Source organism: Balaenoptera musculus, chromosome 15, assembly GCF_009873245.2.
Source record: "Balaenoptera musculus isolate JJ_BM4_2016_0621 chromosome 15, mBalMus1.pri.v3, whole genome shotgun sequence".
NCBI classification, from domain to species: Eukaryota; Metazoa; Chordata; class Mammalia; order Artiodactyla; family Balaenopteridae; genus Balaenoptera; species Balaenoptera musculus.
The window spans coordinates 50,112,087-50,130,681 of record NC_045799.1 but is presented as its reverse complement, the minus strand read 5'-3'; the positions used below and the strand labels follow the sequence as shown (position 1 = coordinate 50,130,681).

Here is an 18,595-nt window from a genome sequence, read left to right as displayed (position 1 = left end):
CTCAGAGAGTGTACCCGGACAGGTGGGCTTTGCCTGTGGACCCCATGTTCCAGCCATGGGGGGCCAGGGGTCTCCTGCCTGGGGCACCCCCAGTCACCACCTGGGGAGAGGGGTCAGCCAAGAACCGTCGAGGCCCCCCCTCGTTGCTCACTGCTGACCACACGGGGCACAGCCAAGGCATCGACAGCTTCTCTATCCACCTGGACCACCTGCTGGATGCTTCAGAGGGAGCGTCACCTCCTGTCACCACTTGTCACAGGCTCTGGTGGCTGCAGTGATAACTGAAGCCCCGCTCCTTTTCTTCCATGTGCCCTGGATGCTGTCACCCGAGGCCAGCCGGCACTCCCCTCATTAGTGGGGGGTGAGCCTGGAGCAGCGCTGTCAGAACACGCTGCTGGCCCAGCTCTCCCCTAAGGGACTTGGCCCCCGGGCTGTGAGGGGCCACGCAGGGCGGGGCCTGGGGCAGTGACCGCGGGGGGAACTGTGGGACCTCTCCCTGCCACCCCCACCGGCACAGGGTGGGCACCAGACCCTGAGCTGGGGGGGGAGGGTCAGTGCTGCTGGTCACCTCTGTGGCCAGGCTCCTCGTCCAGCCCCCTCCTTAGCCAGCAAGTGAGTCAGACCGGGCTGTGGGTGGATGGGTGAGGGCCACAGAGCCCTGCTGCCCACCTGGCCCCACACCCTGTGTCCATGGCTCTGGGCAGAACTGGGCGCAGCATCAGGGGCTCCCCCCAAGCAGGGCCAGGTGGCCGTGAGGCCCTCTCACTGTGCCCCCTGGGGACGAGCTCCAGGCCACTGGCCCTGCGCCCGTGGCAGCTCATCAACAGGACTCGGGAAGTGTCCATTAAGAGGCTGGGAGATAATAACTCGGCCGCATGCACGCCAGCCACTCAGACCCCCATTACCGCCTGAGACCGAGGCGGGCTGGCTGTGAAGCGCAGCGTCCCCATCAGCGGCTATGAGGGCCTCCTTGTCCCCGCGCCCCACCCCCTGCTGGGTGGCTGCTGATGGGGAGCTAAGTGGAGGTGCTGTGCGAAGGTCATTATCTCCAAAGCTGGGAGGGCGCGGGCACAGCCCCGGGGGGCTGGGCACTCATTGCCTGCAATTGTCTCATGACCACCTGTGAGGCTGGAAATTTTGTCCCCTTGTAGAGACAAATGATCAGGCCCTGGAGCTGATGGGTGGCTCTGGGCCACACAGCAAATTCCAGAGGCTGTGGCTGCGTCTCACTGGAGAATTAGCCTCCCTGGGGAGTCTGGAGGGTGGCCAGATTCGGCCCCTGCAGGAGTGGGGAGCGGGGAGTCACAGGGGGGGACATCAGGGCCCTGAGGGTGACCGAAGCCTGCGGCGTTTCCATCCACCACAGAGGACACTCTGGCCACTCTGAGTCCACTGGTGCCCATTTAACAGGTTGGGAAACTGAGGTCAGACGCAGGGAGCAGCAGAGCTCGGGTGTCTGCCCTTCTCTGGGAGCCCCAGGAGCCCCAGAGACAAAAGTGGGGCGGGCAGAGAGGAGCTTCTGCAGGTTGACTGAGGCCAGTCAGCAGCTCCCGTCGGAGCCTGGACTGACCCAGCCCTCGGTGACGCCTACAGAATGCCCTCCATCCAGGCCACCCACATCCAGATTCCAGCAGTGGTTGCTGACAAGGCGTGGGAGGCCGCCGAGCCCCACTGGAGTGTGAACTGGCATCTCAGGGAGGCTGGGGAATATCTGGGAACCGGCTCCAGCTGGTGTGATCTCCCGACCACAGCCCTCACCAGCTCTGCTCCCCTTCAGCCTGGCACGAGAAGCCCCTCAGTCTTGCCCTCTACCCTCATCCTTGCCCCCTCCCTGGTCATCAGTGAGGAGTGCCAACGTGGGGAGCGCCAACGTGGGGAGCCTGAGGGGAGAGCCGGACCCTGGGCTGTGCCTGCATCTGCAGAGGCGAGAGAGCGAGCCCCAGCTGCCTACGGCCTGTCTTCTGGCACAGCGGCCACAGCTCCCCAGGCCACATCTGTGCCTCCCTCTGCCAGGCAGCCTGGCTTGGTGGTGGTGGTGGGGCGCTTCCCAGGGAGTCACATGTCCCCGTGCTCAGAGGCTGAGGCACCAGGCCCTGCCCCTGGACCTAGGATCCAGCTGCTCAGGCCCAGAGCAAGCATGAGGCCAGGCCCTGGTGTGGGCGTAGCCCACGCCTGCCACTGCCAGGGGGGCCCTGTGAGTCATTCCTGCCAGGGGGTTGGCATCACAGGGACACAACCCTTATCCACTGAAAGGCTGGGCTAATGCCGAGGGCCCCCAACATGGTGTCACGGCAGGCCTCTTGCCCCGCTGAGCACTGTGACCCTGGGAGGGTGCAGCAGGAGGTGGAGGCAGACACAACGGGCCTGGCCCGACGTTTCTCTCCCGAGCTTCACCCGAAAGGCTCAACCCTCCTGTCCCAGCCAGAGACAGGAGGGCGTCACCATCACCAAGTGAGCTCAGCACAGGCATGGTGGTCTGTCTCCCCTGACTTTGGCCTCCAGCCTCCTCACCAACCTCCCTGACTCCCCTCTGTCACTGCATCCCAGACAGAGGATGGCTGCCAGCTCATGGTTTCACCCCCAACCCCCCAGTCCCAGACACCCCAGGCCCTCAGAGCCACGCTGTGGCCCATGGGCTGTCAGGAGGATATTGGAGCCCCCGTGGCAGGGCTGCACTGACGTTGCGGCAGGTGGCAGGCTGGGCAGTGGGTGGCAGGGCCCCGTGAGCCTCCTGCCCGGGAGCTCTGAAGCTGGCCTGAGGCCTGTTGGTCTTAGATGGCCAAGAGGGAAGCCACGGGCACCTGGGGCGGGCATGAAAGAGCTCTTTCATGGGCCACTGGGCAGAGATGCCGGAGACGCCAGGCAGGCAGCAGCACCCGATCGTGAAATGGTAACAGGGAGGGTGGGGGCGGGTGGGGGTCTTCACAGCCATTCTGAGCAGGGCCAGGTGGCCAGGATGCCTGGGACCCCAGACCTCTGGGGGAACAAAGTAAGGGCCCCAGCAACACAGGCCTGTCTGTGGAGTGAGCTCCCCAGGAGGTACCCATTCCTGTAAGGTTCCTCCATGGGAGGAATTCAGGAGGGTCTTGCAGAGTCCAATGGGGCTAGGGGGGTGGGTGAGGGTCTGCTAGGCACTGAGGGGGAGAGGAGGGCTCCCACCTGCCAGGGAAGCTCAGCCTGGGAGTGGGTCTCAGACCTACTATGTAAGAAGAAGGACCTCACCCTGGGCTGCAGTCCCCGAGGGCTTCCTGGAAGAGGGAGCCTGAGTCTTTGCTCAGCATGGCCAGGGTACAGGGAAGAGTGAGGACCCCGACCTCACACGCCTGCCCTTGCAGGAGACCAACCCTGGCTGAGCCTCTCATACGTACATGGGGAAACCAGGGCAAGCAGGGCCCACTTGCCAGGGAAACTGAGACCCAGGTGATGTGGGGCTCACCCAGGGCCCCCAGCAGCTGTTGGTTGAGCTGGAAAGTGGCGCCTCCACCTGGCATGGATGAGCCAGGTGTCAGGCAGGGTCTCCCGAAGGAGAGGAGGTGGAGGCAAGAGGCCTAGGACTGGTAGGGCTTAAAGACCATCTTACCCACAGATAGGTGGGGGCCACATGGGGTAGCCTCCCAAGTTACCCGCAGGGGCCTGGCCTGGCCCACAGGAGGTCAGGATGAGGGTGCCGCCCTCTGCCAAGCGAGGCAGCCTGGCAGAAACTGCCTCATGTCTGACCCCAACCACCAGGGCCCCGGGCCCAGCCACCGGTGGGTGGGGTGCTGCCGTTCCCTGAAGCAGCCTAGCTGTCCCTCCCGGAGGGCTCTGGCCGGCCCAGGTGGGTGGGGGACTTAGAGGGCTGATTCAGAGCCCCCACCTCCATACACCTCTCCCTGCATCTACCAGGTGCGGGGTCTCCAGCCATGGGGAGTTTGGGGACCGGGACTCCCCAGCTATAGGCAGTTAGGGTGCCTGCCACTGCCCAGAGCTAAGGCCCTAAGGCCCCAAGGAGGGAGGCAGCTATGGGGAGGAGGGAGCAGCCCCGGAGAAGGAATCTGGAAGCACCAGCTCCCACGGGGTGGGGCTGCCTTGGTCACTCACTGGGGCTCTGGAAGCGCAGGTGTGAATGGTCCCCTGTGCTGGCCCCTCCTATCGATGGTGGTCCCCAGGTGCTGTGTTAGGGAGGATGCTGAGGCCACATCCAGGTCCAGGGGAAAGTGTGTGGGGATCCATTAGTGATGTCAGTCGGGGCAGGGGTCTGAGTGTCCAGGAGGGCTCTGCCAGGTGCCCTGTCTGGTGCAGGATGAGGCTCCGGCCACGCCCACTGCAGCCCCTTCAGGGGTCGCAACTGTCCATCCTCACCCAGGCAGCTCCCTGGTCCCACCAGCGCACTGTCTCCCCCACACAAGTGGGCACAGTTGGGCTGCTGCGGGGGTGGGGGCTCAGCAGGGGTGTCCCCTCTCCACTCCCCGTTTTCCTCCCCCATCCTCTTCCTCCCTTCCTGCCCTCCCGACCCAGGCTCTGGCCCAGATGGCAGCCTCTGCCTTCCTGCTCCTCCTGGTGCTGCCCACAGGGGCCTGGCCTGGTCTGGGGCTGCCCTGCTGGCTGTGTATGCACTGCAGCTGCCCACCCTGGCCCCCGGCCACCCCCAGCCCGCATGTCCGCATGAGCGACGGGGATGAGTGGGTGGGGCTGCCCCACGTGGGGCCCACCATCGACATCTCGATCCTCAAAGGTGAGCGTTCCTGGAAAGGTGGCCCCACTGTCCCTGGTCCCGCAGGGACACTCCGCAATGAGGGGCATGGGAAGAGAGGCAGGAGAGCAGGGCGACGGCCCAAGGCTAGCTCTGGGAAGGCTGGGCCCCAGGGGGGCACACAAGGGCCTGCTCCCTGCTCCCCATAGCCGCCTCCTCCGGTGGGAAGCAGGGTTCCCTGGGGAAGGGGCTGTGGATTGGGTGGGATGGCGGGGGGTGGGGTGGGGTGGCAGGCGGGGCTGAGTTTCCCTTCAATCCTGCTCCCCCACCCCAAGGGGAGGTGGGAAGCGGGTCTGGGAGCAGCGCCCCCTTTGAGAGGCAAGACAGGCTGAGCTCTAAGAGGGAAGCACCCTGAAGGCTGGACGGAGGCCACACTGAGGTTGGATTTGGTTATCAACTTCCCAGGCCTCTCCTCCTTCAAAACCCAGTTCAGACACTTCCTCTGGCAGCTACTGGACCCCCATCGTCCCCGCCGTCCCAGCCATCCCCATGTGACCATCTGCACAGGCCTCAGAACTGCCAGGACCTCAGGGTGTGGCTTCTTTCTCATTGCCCCGTGGAGGGCGGGTTAGCGCCCACCTGGCAGATGAGACTGAGGCTCGCAGAGGTGAGGTCACTTGCAAGGCCGTGTGGCCAGAGAATCTGACTCTTGAAACCTTGACCAGGGGCTTCCCCTTACCACCCCCGCAGGTGAGAAGGGTAAAGCGGGGGTCAGAGGTCGCTCCAGCAGTAGCAGGAAGGAGGGCCTGCCCGGCTCCCGGGGCCTCCGTGGCCACAAGGGCCAGAAGGGGCAGGTGGGGCCGCCAGGCACCCTGTGCCAGGGTGCCTACGTGGCCTTCTCGGTGGGCCGGTGAGAGGGGCTGCACAGCACCGATGTCCTCCAGGCTGTGCCCTTCGACACGGAGCTGGTGAACCTGGATGGTGCCTTCCACCTGGCCTCCGGCCGCTTCCTCTGTGCCGTGCCCGGCGTCTACTTCCTGAGCCTCAACGTGCACACCTGGAATTACAAGGAGACGTACCTGCACATCATGTGCAACTGGCGGGCTGCAGCCGTGCTGTATGCGCAGCCCAGCGAGCGCAGCATGATGCAGACACAGAGCCTGCTGCTGCCGCTGGCCGCGGGTGACGCTGTCTGGGTGCGCATGTTCCAGGGGGACGGCGACAACGCCATCTACAGTGAGCGTGGTGACCTCTACATCACCTTCAGCGGCCACCTGGTCAAGCCGGACGCTGAGCTCTAGCAGCCCCCACGCCACATCCAGCCCTCAACGGCAGTCATTCCCAGAGCCCCGCAGCCCAGGACTGATGCCAGCTGAGATGGAGCACCAACTGCGTGCAGACGCTGAGCTGAGCACAGGGGTGTGGCAGCAGCAGAACAGACCGGGGCCTGCCCTGCTGGAGACGACACAGACCAAGGTTTCACACCAAGACATTCAGGAAGCACACCCTTGTTCTGGGCGCGTGGTGGGTGGGGGATGGGGGGTGGGCCGGAGCACCTCCACACACGATGGAGTTTGCTCCCCTGGTCGAGCTACCTATTCTGCATATAAAGGCTGTGCCAGGAACCACTGCCATGGAGAGCTTTACAAAGCACCTATTGGGTGCCGGGCTCGTTGCTAGGGAGGCTGCAGGGTAGGGGGGGAAGGGGGTCAAGTGCGGATGCCGGCCCTCCTGGAGCCAGCTCTAGCAGGAAGCATGATGGATTCCAGGGTGTTCGAGGGCAGCAGAGGCCACAAGACAGGCTGAAATGGAGCAGGTTAGGGTGCTGGCCCGGCGGGGACAGGTCTCGTCCTTGGTGAACACGCCACCAGCCCTGGTGGGCTGATTTTCTGGGGCTCAGCGTCCCCTTGTCTGTCTGGAATGAGCTGGAAGGGGGAGGAAGCTCATACCTGGATGTGCACCTGAGCCCAGGGAGCCCCAGACCCCCACGGTGTCACCTCCTACTTAGGTGTGCTGATGCTGGGCCTGGCGGCAACGGGAAGTGACCAGGCTGGCCTCGTCCCTGTGGATGGGTGTGGGTGGAGTTTGGCCATGCTCACTCCACAGGAAGCCCCTGTCCACCCCACGGTCGGAGCCACCAGGCTGCCCCACCCTCGAGTCCACTCCGAGTCTTTCCTTTCCTGCCACGTGTCCTCTGGCCACTCTGGGACCTTCTGTCCAGCCCCTGTGGCCCCATCACCCACCACCTCCCCTCTGGCCCTCCCCTGACATCCCCTCCTGCAGCTGTTCCCTCCTGAATGAGGATTCTGGGCCAGTGAGGCTGCTGGGGCCCTGGCAAGAGCAGCGTCTGGAATCACCAGAGCCCGGCGAGCTGGCTGAGGTCCCAGGCCATGCAGAGGTGGCTGGAGCTGCAGGCTGGCCGGGCTGAGCAGGCCAGGGCCTTCCAGGTGCTGGACAGGCATGGGGGTTTCCACCTCAGGGTCTCGGGCCCACAGAACGCCGGCCTGGCTGATCCTGTCTCCTCACCACGTCCTACCCCGGCCCCCACTCCTTCCCACCAGGAGCCTAAAGCATCCTGAGATGGATCTCTGACTGGTTGGGGGCCCCACATCCACCTGGCCCTGGCAGATCCTCTCCAGATCATCATCGGCTGATGGGGGAGGTGGGGAGGGGGTGGGGGCCCACTCGTCCTTTTCACAAACAGGTACCTCCTTGTCCCCAGGGAGGGGACACAGCTGGGATCACGGTGACCCTCTCCTGCCACCACGGAACTCAGTTATCCCTCAGGAACATCAACCCTGAGTGAGGCTGGAGCCAGGAACGTCCCACACCCACCCGTGAACAGCAGAGCCCACCCTCCCAAACACACAGGCCAGGACAGGCCACGCCCTTGACAGGTGGGGAAACTGAGGCCTGGCAAGGGGGTGTAGACCCCCAAGACTGTGTGGGCTGGGAGCTGGTCCCCTCCATGGACTGGGCTGTCTCCCCTAGTATGGCCTGGGACAGAGGGGGAGGCAGGAGACGGACCCCCACTGGAGAGGGGCTGCTGGGACTCTCTGTCTGCAGGGGGAGGGGACTTTTTTTTTTAAACATCTTTATTGGAGTATAATTGCTTTACAATGGTGTGTTAGTTTCTGCTTTATAACAAAGTGAATCAGCTATACATATACATATATCCCCATATCTCCTCCCTCTTGCATCTCCCTCCCACCCCTCTAGGAGGTCACAAAGCACCGAGCTGATCTCCCTGTGCTATACAGCTGCTTCCCACTAGCTATCTATTTTACATTTGGTAGTATATTAAGTCCATGCCACTCTCTCACTTTGTCCCAGCTTACCCTTCCCCCTCCCTATGTCCTCAAGTCCATTCTCTATGTCTGCATCTTTATTCCTGTCCTGCCCCTAGGTCTTCATAACCTTTTTTTTTTTTTTAGATTCTATATATATGTGTTAGCATACGGTATCTGTTTTTCTCTTTCTGACTTACTTCACTCTGTATGACAGACTCTAGGTCCATCCACCTCACTACAAATAACTCAATTTCGTTTCCTTTTATGGCTGAGTAATATTCCATTGTATATATGTGCCCCATCTTCTATATCCATTCATCTGTCGATGGACACTTAGGTTGCTTCCATGTCCTGGCTACTGTAAATAGAGCTGCAATGAACATTGTGGTATATGACTGTTTTTGAATTATGGTTTTCTCAGGGTATATGCCCAGTAGTGGGATTGCTGGGTCATATGGTAGTTCTATTTTTAGTTTTTAAAGGAACATCCATACTGTTCTCCATAGTGGCTGTATCAATTTACATTCCCACCAACAGTGCAAGAGGGTTCCCTTTTCTCCACACCCTCTCCAGCAGTTATTGTTTGTAGATTTTTTGATGATGGCCATTCTGACTGGTGTGAGGTGATACCTCATTGTAGTTTGGATTTGCATTTCTCTAATGATTAGTGATGTTGAGCATCCTTTCATGTGTTTGTTGACAATCTGTATATCTTCTTTGGAGAAATGTCTATTTAGGTCTTCTGCCCATTTTTGGATTGGGTGTTTTGTTTCTTTGATATTGAACTGCATGAGATGCTTGTAAATTTTGGAGATTAATCCTTTGTCAGTTTCTTCATTTGCAAATATTTTCTCCCATTCTGAGGATTGTCTTTTCGTCTTGTTTATGGTTTCCTTTGCTGTGCAAAAGCTTTTAAGTTTCATTAGGTCCCATTTGTTTACTTTTGTTTTTATTTCCATTTCTCTTGGAGGTGGGTCAAAAAGGATCTTGCTGTGATTTATGTCATAGAGTGTTCTGCCTATGTTTTCCTCTAAGAGTTTGATAGTGTCTGGCCTTACATTTAGGTCTTGAATCCATTTTTAGTTTATTTTTGTGTATGATGTTAAGGAGTGTTCTAATTTCATTCTTTTACATGTAGCTGCCCAGTTTTCTCAGCACCACTTATTGAAGAAGCTATCTTTTCTCCATTGTATATTCTTGCCTCCTTTATCAAAATTAAGGTGACCATATGTGCGTGGGTTTATCTCTGGGCTTTCTATCCTGTTCCATTGATCTATATTTCTGTTTTTGTGCCAGTACCATACTGTCTTGATTACTGTAGCTTTGTAGTATAGTCTGAAGTCAGGGAGCCTGATTCCTCCAGCTCCGTTTTTCTTTCTCAAGATTGCTTTGGCTATTTGGGGTCTTTTGTGTTTCCATACAAACTGTGAAATTTTTTGTTCTGGTTCTGTGAAAAATGCCATTGGTAGTTTGATAGGGATTGCATTGAATCTGTAGATTGCTTTGGGTATTATAGTCATTTTCACAATGTTGATTTTTCCAATCCAAGAACATGGTATATCTCTCTATCTGTTTGTATCATCTTTAGTTTCTTTCATCAGAGTCTTATAGTTTTCTGCATACAGGTCTTTTGTCTCCTTAGGTAGGTTTATTCCTAGGTATTTTATTCTTTTTGTTGCAATGGTAAATGGGAGTGTTTCCTTAATTTCTCTTTCAGATTTTTCATCACTAGTGTATAGGAATGCAAGAGATTTCTGTGCATTAATTTTGTATCCTGCTACTTTACCAAATTCACTGATTAGCTCTAGTAGTTTTCTGGTAGCATCTTTAGGATTCTCTATGTATAGTATCATGTCATCTGCAAACAGTGACAGCTTTACTTCTTCTTTTCTGACTTGGATTCCTTTTATTTCTTTTTCTTCTCTAATTGCTGTGGCTAAAACTTCCGAAACTATGTTGAATAATAGTGGTGAGAGTGGACACCCTTGTCTTGTTCCTGATCTTAGAGGAAATGGTTTCAGTTTTTCACCATTGAGAACAACGTTGGCTGTGGGTTTGTCATATATAGACTTTATTTTGTTGAGGTAAGTTGGGAGGGGGCTTTCTGTCAGCAGCCCACCCCAGGGCCTGGGCCTGCAGCCTCCCTTGAGGGCTGTGACGGTCCCACCGAGACTGGATCTCGGGCCAGCTCTGGACCAGGAAGATAGGGGCTCCTGGCGTCCCAGGTATGAGACCCTCGCATGCCACGTGCAGGCCCTACAGCCCCATGAGGAAGCTGAGACTCAGAGGCGTGGGTCCCTGAGCTCAGGCCTGGGCAGGGCAGGCCTGTGACTCCAGACCCCCAGCACAGGCAGGGGTCTGTACCACAAGATGCATAGCATCAGGGTCTCAAAGGGATTCCTGCCCCCATGAGCCCCAAGGCCCGACTAGGCCCAGCCGTGGCACATGGCAGGTGGCAGCAAGACTCTGGGGGGCTTGTTACAGCCAAGGGGTCAGGGATTGGAGTAGGACATTCTGACTGGTGAGGCCCTGGCCCCACTAGAGACTAGAGGGTGCTGGGTGGGACCTCGGGAAGCCAGAGGGAAGGCTGGGACCCCTCCCCCCCATCCACATCCTGGGACCTGGCCCCTCCCGGGATGCTGAGTTGGGCTGAGAAGCCTCAGGCTGCACTTTGGCCCTTTGGCCTGTGTCCTTTTATGGCTGGAATAGCTGGACACGCCCAAGGTGCTTGGCAACCATCAGGGCATCAGGAGCCACTTTGGAGCGCTAATGGGGGCCGTGGTGGCTGGGAAGTTTCCACTGTAGAGATAAAGGTGCCCGAACAGGAGTGTGGGGGGTTAGAAGGACCCCAGCGTCCCTCTTTCCTCCCAGGTCCTGGACTCCCCTGCCACCCTGACAGGGACCCAGACCCACTGTGTGATGCAGGCCAACCTGGCCGGGTGGGGCCAGGAGAGCAGCCCCTGTCCAGCAGCTCCAGACAAAGCCTGGGCTCTTTCTGGCCCCTCGTGTGGCCTCAGCTCCCCTGTCCGGCATCAGGGTGCAGAGCCCTCCATGCTGCACTGGGCCCTGAGGGTGCAGGGCCGGGGTGGGCATTCCCGTGAAGGCTTCAGACCCCAAGGCGGCTCGGCCTCCCTCTCACTCACTCTGTCCACGGTGCCTGGAAGGGAGGTGCTGGGGCAGCTTGGCTGAGCCTCCCGGGACAGACCCTGCTCCCAGCTGCTGACCCAGGAGAGCAGAGCAGGTCAGGCCAGAGGGTGTCTGACCAACTCCAAATCCAAGGCCACCTCCATGCTCAGAGAACCAGGGGCGGGGTGGAGGCTCCCCTTAGTGTGGCTGAGAACCCCTCGGAGGCAGCCAGCCAGAGCCTCAGAGCACAGGGATGTGCCAGGGGACACTGTGGGTGGGTCCAGGGCAAGGCGGCGGTGCCTGCATCCCCCCAGCCCAGGTTTATTTAAAAACAGCGACTGAGAACAGGGTGGGATGAGGTGAAGTCGTTATCTCTGCAAAGTGATGAGCGGCCCGAGACTCAGAAATCCACGTGCCAGGCTGCTGCCCTGACCGCTTAGGAGATGAGAAGGGAAATGGCCCCAATCAGAGCAGCGGCCTCCAGGCACCCTCTGCGGGGCCTCGGTGGAATCAGGACTGGCCTGCTGCGGGAGAAGAAAGCTGGAAAAGACTAGAATACAGGGCAGCCTGAGAGATGGATCCTGCGGGAGCCAGTTTCCCATATCAGTTTATCCATTTGGTGGAATTCCAACAAAACACCCATTTTTAAAACTTGGGTGAAATTCATATACCATAAAATTTACCATTTTAAAGTGAACAATACAGTGGCATTTAGTACATTCACAACGTCGTGCAACCCACATCTCTATCTGGTTCCAGAATGTTTTCATCACCCCAAAGAAATCCCGAACCCACGAGCTGGCACTCCCACCCCCGCCCCCAGCCCCTGCTTTCTGTCTGTGGATTTGCCACTTCTGGACATTTTGTGTAAGTGGAATCACAAACTCTGTGGCCTCTTGTGTCCGTCCGTGTTGTAGTGTGTGCTGGCACCTCACCCCTTGCCACGGCTGAGCGGTACCCCACTGTGCGGACGGACCACGGTTTGCCTGTTCACCTGTTGATAAACATTCAGGTTGTTCCCACCGTTTGGCTATTGTGGGCAGTGCTATGGTGAATATCTGTGTATAAAACCCATTTTCTAACTTTGTAAAATAGTGTTGAAGGGCGCTTGGAGGAATGGGTAGGCAGGAACCAGCTCAGTTCTGTGTGCTCTCTTGGACATGAAAACAGATTTGGAAGATATGGTGATGAGTGCAGTGACCACCAGGCAGACAACAGGAACCCCCAGAGGCCGGTCACCCAGGGGACAAGAGCCCGAGGTACCAGCGGGGTTGGGATGAGGGTGCGTTTGCATTCAAGGGTCACCTCATGGACTAAAGGAGATATCAGTGAAGTAAAGAGTTGTCAGCAATACAACCATTAAAAATATGTGGGACACACACAACGCACAGCAGCCAAAAAGTGGGAACATCCAGGTTATCTATTGATGATGAACCGATAAAGTGTTGTTGGTCCCTCCATACACATTTTACGGAGTGTGTATTGTACCACAACTAAAAAATACATGGGAATATTTAGCTAATTTCTGGATGGGAAAGACATCTCATTTTTTTTTTTTTAAAGGAGGAATTTCCCAAGCAGAAGAGGGATAGGTTTGATTTTGTAAAAATAGAAAATATTGTTCTACATCAGTCCTGAAGCCAAAACTCACGACGCTAGGAAGTGCTCCTGCCTTGGGGAGAGCGAGGGTGGGGTTCCTGACTTCTAACGAGCCCACAGATGGATGGAGAAATCTTGAGAGGAGAGAGGAGATTCATCTGTGAAGGAAGGAGTGCTCCTTCTATACCGACCACCAAGGGCATCGTGTCCAGATATTGTTTCCAAGCTGCCTGGTCACCACCATCATCTGTGTCCCTCAGGGAACCCGTGGGCAGGGCCTCGTGGGCCCCAGCAGGGTGGCTCCAGAGGACACATGGGCAGACAGGTCCACTGTCCAGAGGGCCGAGAAGGCCGCAGCCATGGGTCAGGAGGAGACCCCAGTAGCGCAGCTCATGGGAGCCTTGGTCCCCTCCCCTTTGCATCAGCAGCTACCAGATCCTGCCTGGTCCCAGGCACCCCTCAGCATGGCCCCTGGGGGCTCAGCTAGGAGGGAGGGTGGGACCCGGGCTCCAGTGTGGGGAGAGGTCGGGGGACTCTGGAAGCTGACCCTCATCCTAGGGCCGCCTTCTCAGGCCTGATGACCACAAGAACACGGACCCCTACGGACCAGGCCACCTTTCAGGTGCCCAGCAATGGGAGCCTGGCAGCATGTGGGAAGGGGGAGGGGAGAGGGTGGGCACTCCGTCCCCAGAACGGCTGCTGCCTTCGGCTGCAGGAGGGCCATGGGTCTCCTTGTCCTGATAGTCCCATCCCCCACCCGCCAGGGGGTAAAACTACCCGCCCACCACTCTGCAAAACGTCCTTTAATTAAACCCTCCTCAAACTGCCCAAGTGGAGGGGACACCTGTTTCCTGGGGGGCGGGGGGGAGGGTGGGACAAGTGGGGGGTGCGGTGAGCCACTCGGGGTGGGAGCAGAAGGGAATCATGGCCAGTCCCCACTGCCCAGCGGTCAGGTTCCTCCATCTGGAGAGCCGGCCCCTGTGGATGGCACCAGGAGGACCATGCCCCTCCCCCTCCTGCAGCGCCCCGGCCCCTATACCCACAGGCCCGGTGCCCTACACCCCGCAGCCACGGTCAGCCGTCTGTGCAGATGTCACGGAAGAGAGTGGCTGAGAAAGGGCCTCAACCCCCCTCCACAGAGGCAGGGGCCAGGGGAGGGAGGTTTGCTCGGGCGGAGACCCTGCCGCCCCCAGTGTGGGGACCCACGCAGATGGAGCCCCCAGACCCCCATCAGTGTGGATATGACAAATGCATAGCTGTCACCACCACGTCCAGATATGCAGCCTGAGGGAGTGGGGAGGGGGTGGGCCTGGGGCAGGGAGGAGCAAGGGCCCTGGAGAGGGGTGAGAGCTCGGGGAGGGAAGGACAGAGATGGGGACCCCAATCAGGTTCCTGGACAGTCACTGGACCTTCAAGGTAAGGACCCCAACTGGACAGAGCCGCCATCACTCAATTATCAATCAATTATCACATCAATCACTCAGTTATTCATTCAGCAAACACACTGCAGGTTCATGGTGGCCAGACCAGCCCTCAGGAGCCAGGATGGCATGGGCCAGTCTGTACAGGACAGCAGCGGAGGGGAGGCAGCACAGTAGGGCTGGGATCCCCCATCAGCCAGGATGGAGGGGGGCCATGGACCCAGCAGTCTCTCCAGGTCCTCAGCCCACCCAATCCTTGAAGTCCAGGGTTCTGCTGGGGCCATGACAGGTGACCAGCCAAGACCCTATTCTCAACATCGATCACCTCCCTGACACCCCAAATGGTATCTCAGCTCTCAGCCCCCAGATTCCTGTGGGAAGTTCTTCCTGGTGTCTACCCATGGTCTGCCCTCCTTCTGTCCCAAAATACCCAAGAGGGTGGACCCTTCCCGACCCTTCCTCGGGGCCCTACCCAGGGCACCCCTCGCTCAGCCCTCAGGGTGGGCCAGCCTTGGTCTCCCTCACTGTGGGGCTACAATACCGGCTCTGCCTGTGGGGGCTGCGCCTCCATCACCCGCCCCTCCCACCCTGCAACCCCCTGCCTGGAAAACAGCCCCCCCATCCCGATCCCAGAGGAGGCCTCACCCTGCCCCGCGGGCCGGATTTCCTGAGTAAGGTCACTCTGGGAGCCACTAGAGCCCAGTGGCCAATAAAACCCATCGATGCGGAGAGAGAGACAGTAAAGCAGGTCAACCCCAGAGGGCATTTGCTCTCCCCACCCCCCGCCCCACTCAGGGCCTGTGGACCCGGGACCTGCAAGCAGTGTGGTGGCTCTGTGGCCCCCGGAGCTGTGCCCAGCCTGTGCTGGGTGCAGAGGGCAGTGGCCAGGCCAGGCTGCATCCCCAGGCCCACCATGCCATGTCCACGGCCCCCTGGGCTCACGTTTCTCCTGGAACACTCCTGTCCTGGCTTCCCTACAGGCTCTCAGGGGTGCCTAGTCCTCACTTCCTCCCATTCGGTGTCCCACCCTGGCCTGGGGCTTCAGGGACTGTCCACCCTGGCCAGTCCTGGTCACCAGCTCCCACCCAGACCCAGGGTCCATGGGCTGCCTGGAATCAGTTCCTCCACCCACTGGGTCCATCAGGCTCTGGGCACACACACAGGCACACACATGTCTACACATGCACTCACACACAGGCACACACACTCACAAGCAGACACATGCACACACATACACACCCACACGTTCACACATATATACACACAGGCACATGCACGCACAGAAGCACATACACACACACTCACACACAGGCACACATGCACACACACTCACACCCCTCACAGGCAGGACTGGTCAGGTTGCTGCTGGTGTCTGCAGTCCCCACACGGGCACTCTTGGCTGGCACTACCCTGGGGAGGGAGCTCAAGATGCCAAATCAATTGGGAGAAATTGACCTGGGCAGACATTTCTGAGCCATCTGCTTGCTCCCCAAAATTATTCTGAGTGGATGCACTTTGCGTCCAAACCCAGGGGTGGTGGGGAGTGGTTGGTTGAACGAACCTGTTTCTCCCAGGCACCCACCCCTCCCTGGGATGCTGGTCCCCCTAGGGCCGGGCGGGGGTGGCTTTAGTCACCAGCTCCCTGTGACTCCAATGCCAGGCTTTGTGGCCCCCACCCCCGAGATGGAGCCCAGGAGTGGCGGAGACTCAGCCTGGGGCTCAGGAGGCGGCCGCGTTCCCACTTGACCAGGGACGGGGGCAGGGGCCCCAAACGAGCCACCCACTCCCCGCACCCACCAGCCATGGAAGAATCAGATGCATCCCCTGCATCCTCCGGGGCCAAATCCTAACCCTGCCACCCCCAGGAGGCAAGCCGGGGCAGCCCCAGCCCTGTCGCTCCGTTTAGCCGGCTTGTGTACACTTTCCCTGCCTTATCATCTAAGTGTCCCGCTGTCCACTTCCAGCTGGGTGTTTGCCTACCCCCATCCCAGCCGAGTATGATCCACTTGCTCTGATTTGCACTGGCTTCAATCGGCTCCAGGGACAATATTTGCTCTGGGAAAGAGTCAAACATTTATTCTCTAATTTATTCAGGGAGCGGTTGTCAAACACAAGCGCCCTCATTATGTGATCTCGTTTCCAGGGCTTGGCCTCTGTCTGGGGTCCGTGCCGAGGCCCAGGTAGCGCTGACCCAGGCTTTCCCCTGCCCAGCACGGCTCTGCCTGCTCCCCGCTCCCTCCTGGGGTCGGCATCCTGCTCTGGGCCAACTGAGGACAACCGAGTTGGGGGCGGCACTGGGCAGGGCTGTCTCAGATGGGGGCCTGCGGGTGAGTGACCCCCACATTCTGATTCTTCTCCTTCCAGCCTCGCAAAGAGGCCCAGGCACCAGGGAGCCCAAGGCCTTTCCGAGCGAGGCTGCCAGGGCATCTTCTCTGGGACCCGTTTTCGGGCCTGGGGGGTGGGAGGAGCGCATTTCTTGGGGGTGGAGAGGACAGGAAGCCGAATTCCTCCAGGGCCTGGCAGCTGCATACGCCCCACTGGGCCTGGGCTCTCCAGTCTGCTATTTGCCTTGGGAGGCCGCTCCCCCCACTGCTGTCTGGCTATTTCTCCTCTTCTGCTCCAGTCCCCCCGCTTCTCCGGGAAGGAGAGCAGAAGAGGTGGCAGTGGGTTCCTGTACCCTCACCTGCCCCCCACCCCCCACCCAGGACGGCCTCTCCCGGGGTCCCCTCCCGCGGCCTCCGCGCTCACAGCTTGCTGGTCTGCATGAGCCCGTTGGCCTTGCAGCTGCGTGTGGGCAGCATGGCCTCCTGCAGCCGGCTGCTCTGGCCCGGCCGCGGCTCCGTGGCATCCGCGTCCTCAGTGCCGTAGCTCTTGCGGAGGCACAGAACCTTCCGGAAGCTCTGGCGGAAGTTGTCGGAGAGGAAGCCGTAGAGCAAGGGGTTGGCGCAGCTGTTGGCATAGGACAGCACGACCACAAAGAAGTAGGCGCCGGCGGAGGCGGGCTCCTCGGGCAGCACAAAGGCCAGGTTGACGATGTTGACGATGAAGAAGGGCAGCCAGCAGCCCACGAACACCAGCACCACCACCACCACCATGCGGGTCACCTTGCGCTCTGAGCGCCGCCGCGTGGAGCCCACGCGCATGCCCGACGCCTTCAGCTTCACCACGATGAGCAGGTAGCACAGGCAGATGACCAGCAGCGGCCCAAAGAAGCCTAGCACGGACGTGTAGATGATGAAGATGGCGCCCCACAGGCCCACAGGCTCCGGCCAGCTGAGGTTGCAGGTGTTCCACCCCTCCTGGATGTCCGCAAACACCACCAGCGGCAGTGACATGACCAGAGAGAAGGCCCAGACCGCGGCGCTGGCCAGCTTGGCCACCCGAGGGCGGCGCCAGCGGGCAGAGCGGATGGGGTGGACCACGGCCAGGTAGCGGTCCACGCTCATGACAGTCAGGCAGAAGATGCTGGTGAACTGGTTGATGCCGTCCAGAGTCATGACCAGGCGGCAGAGCACGGGGCCAAAGGGCCAGTAGGAGATGGCGTTCTGCGTGGCCACGAAGGGCAGCCCCAGCATGAGGAGCACGTCGGCCACGGCCAGGTTGAGGATGTAGATGTTGGTGACTGTCTTCATCTTGGCGTGGCGCAGCACCACGTAGATGACCAGCGCATTGCCGCCCAGCCCCACTGTGCACACCAGCAGGTAGAGCACGGGCACGACCACCGCCCGGGCGCCCGGTGAGGGCACCAGCCCCGCCAGCGTCCCATTCTCGCCGCCGCTGCCTGTGGCTGCCGAGGAGGCATTCCAGCTGGTCAGTGGGGAGGCTGGGAACAGAGGCTCCATCGTGGCCGCCGTGGGCAGGGCAGGGTGAGCGGGAGCGCCGGGCGCATCCACTGCAAGAGAATGAAGGACACGGAGCGACTGACCAGGAGGGTGTCTCCCCTGCGCCCGGCCCCACTGGCCCGGGAGGCGCAGGATTACCCCACGGCGCCGGGTAAACACGATTACTCATGTTCAACTGGGCCGGGAATCACATTAAGCAAATTGTTTGGAAAACAAGCCCAGAGAGGAAGGAGTAGCAGGACAGCTGCCGTGGGGGCAACGGGCAGGCGGACCTGTGAGCCCAGACGCCGTCTGTCGATACCACAATGGCTCCCAGAGACCTGACCGTCCCTCTCCACCCCAATGCCCCCCTTCCTGGCTCACCCATGGCCACTCTCGAGTCTGTGGCTGGCACCATCTCACTGAGGCCTCGTGGAGTCCTGGGGGTGGCACTGATACACCCAACTCGCAGATAAGGGACTAAGGACGGTGGGAGTCACCTCCCCGGGGACTCACAGGACAGGTGGAGAGGGGTGGGGGAGGGATAAGGAGGCTGAAACATCGGCTGGGCACCGCAAGCCCAGGCCAGCCCGAAGTGCAGTGACACGGGCCAGGCCCGCTCTCCTAGGTGACCCCAAAGCTGGACTCTGGGTTGCCTCCTGGAAC

General features: G+C 59.6%; 2 protein-coding genes across 2 annotated transcripts; one reads left to right on the top strand and one right to left on the bottom strand.

Moving 5' to 3' along the window:
* The first annotated feature begins 4,509 nt into the window (after positions 1 to 4,509).
* C1QTNF8 (C1q and TNF related 8) lies at positions 4,510 to 5,973 on the top strand. Its single transcript, XM_036824340.1, is given in 2 exon segments — positions 4,510 to 4,714; positions 5,423 to 5,973. Coding segments are annotated over 2 exon segments (756 nt in total).
* Positions 5,974 to 16,822: 10,849 nt separating this feature from the next.
* Positions 16,823 to 17,989, bottom strand: SSTR5 (somatostatin receptor 5). The gene has a single exon (XM_036827040.1). It carries the CDS (start codon positions 17,948 to 17,950, stop codon positions 16,853 to 16,855), a length of 1,098 nt encoding a protein of 365 aa, XP_036682935.1. The 5' UTR covers positions 17,951 to 17,989; the 3' UTR covers positions 16,823 to 16,852.
* Positions 17,990 to 18,595: the final 606 nt, after the last annotated feature.

Excerpts from the sequence above, each read along its gene's own strand:
- SSTR5 (XM_036827040.1), bottom strand. The coding sequence starts at position 17,950 with ATGGAGCCTCTGTTCCCAGCCTCCCCACTGACCAGCTGGAATGCCTCC.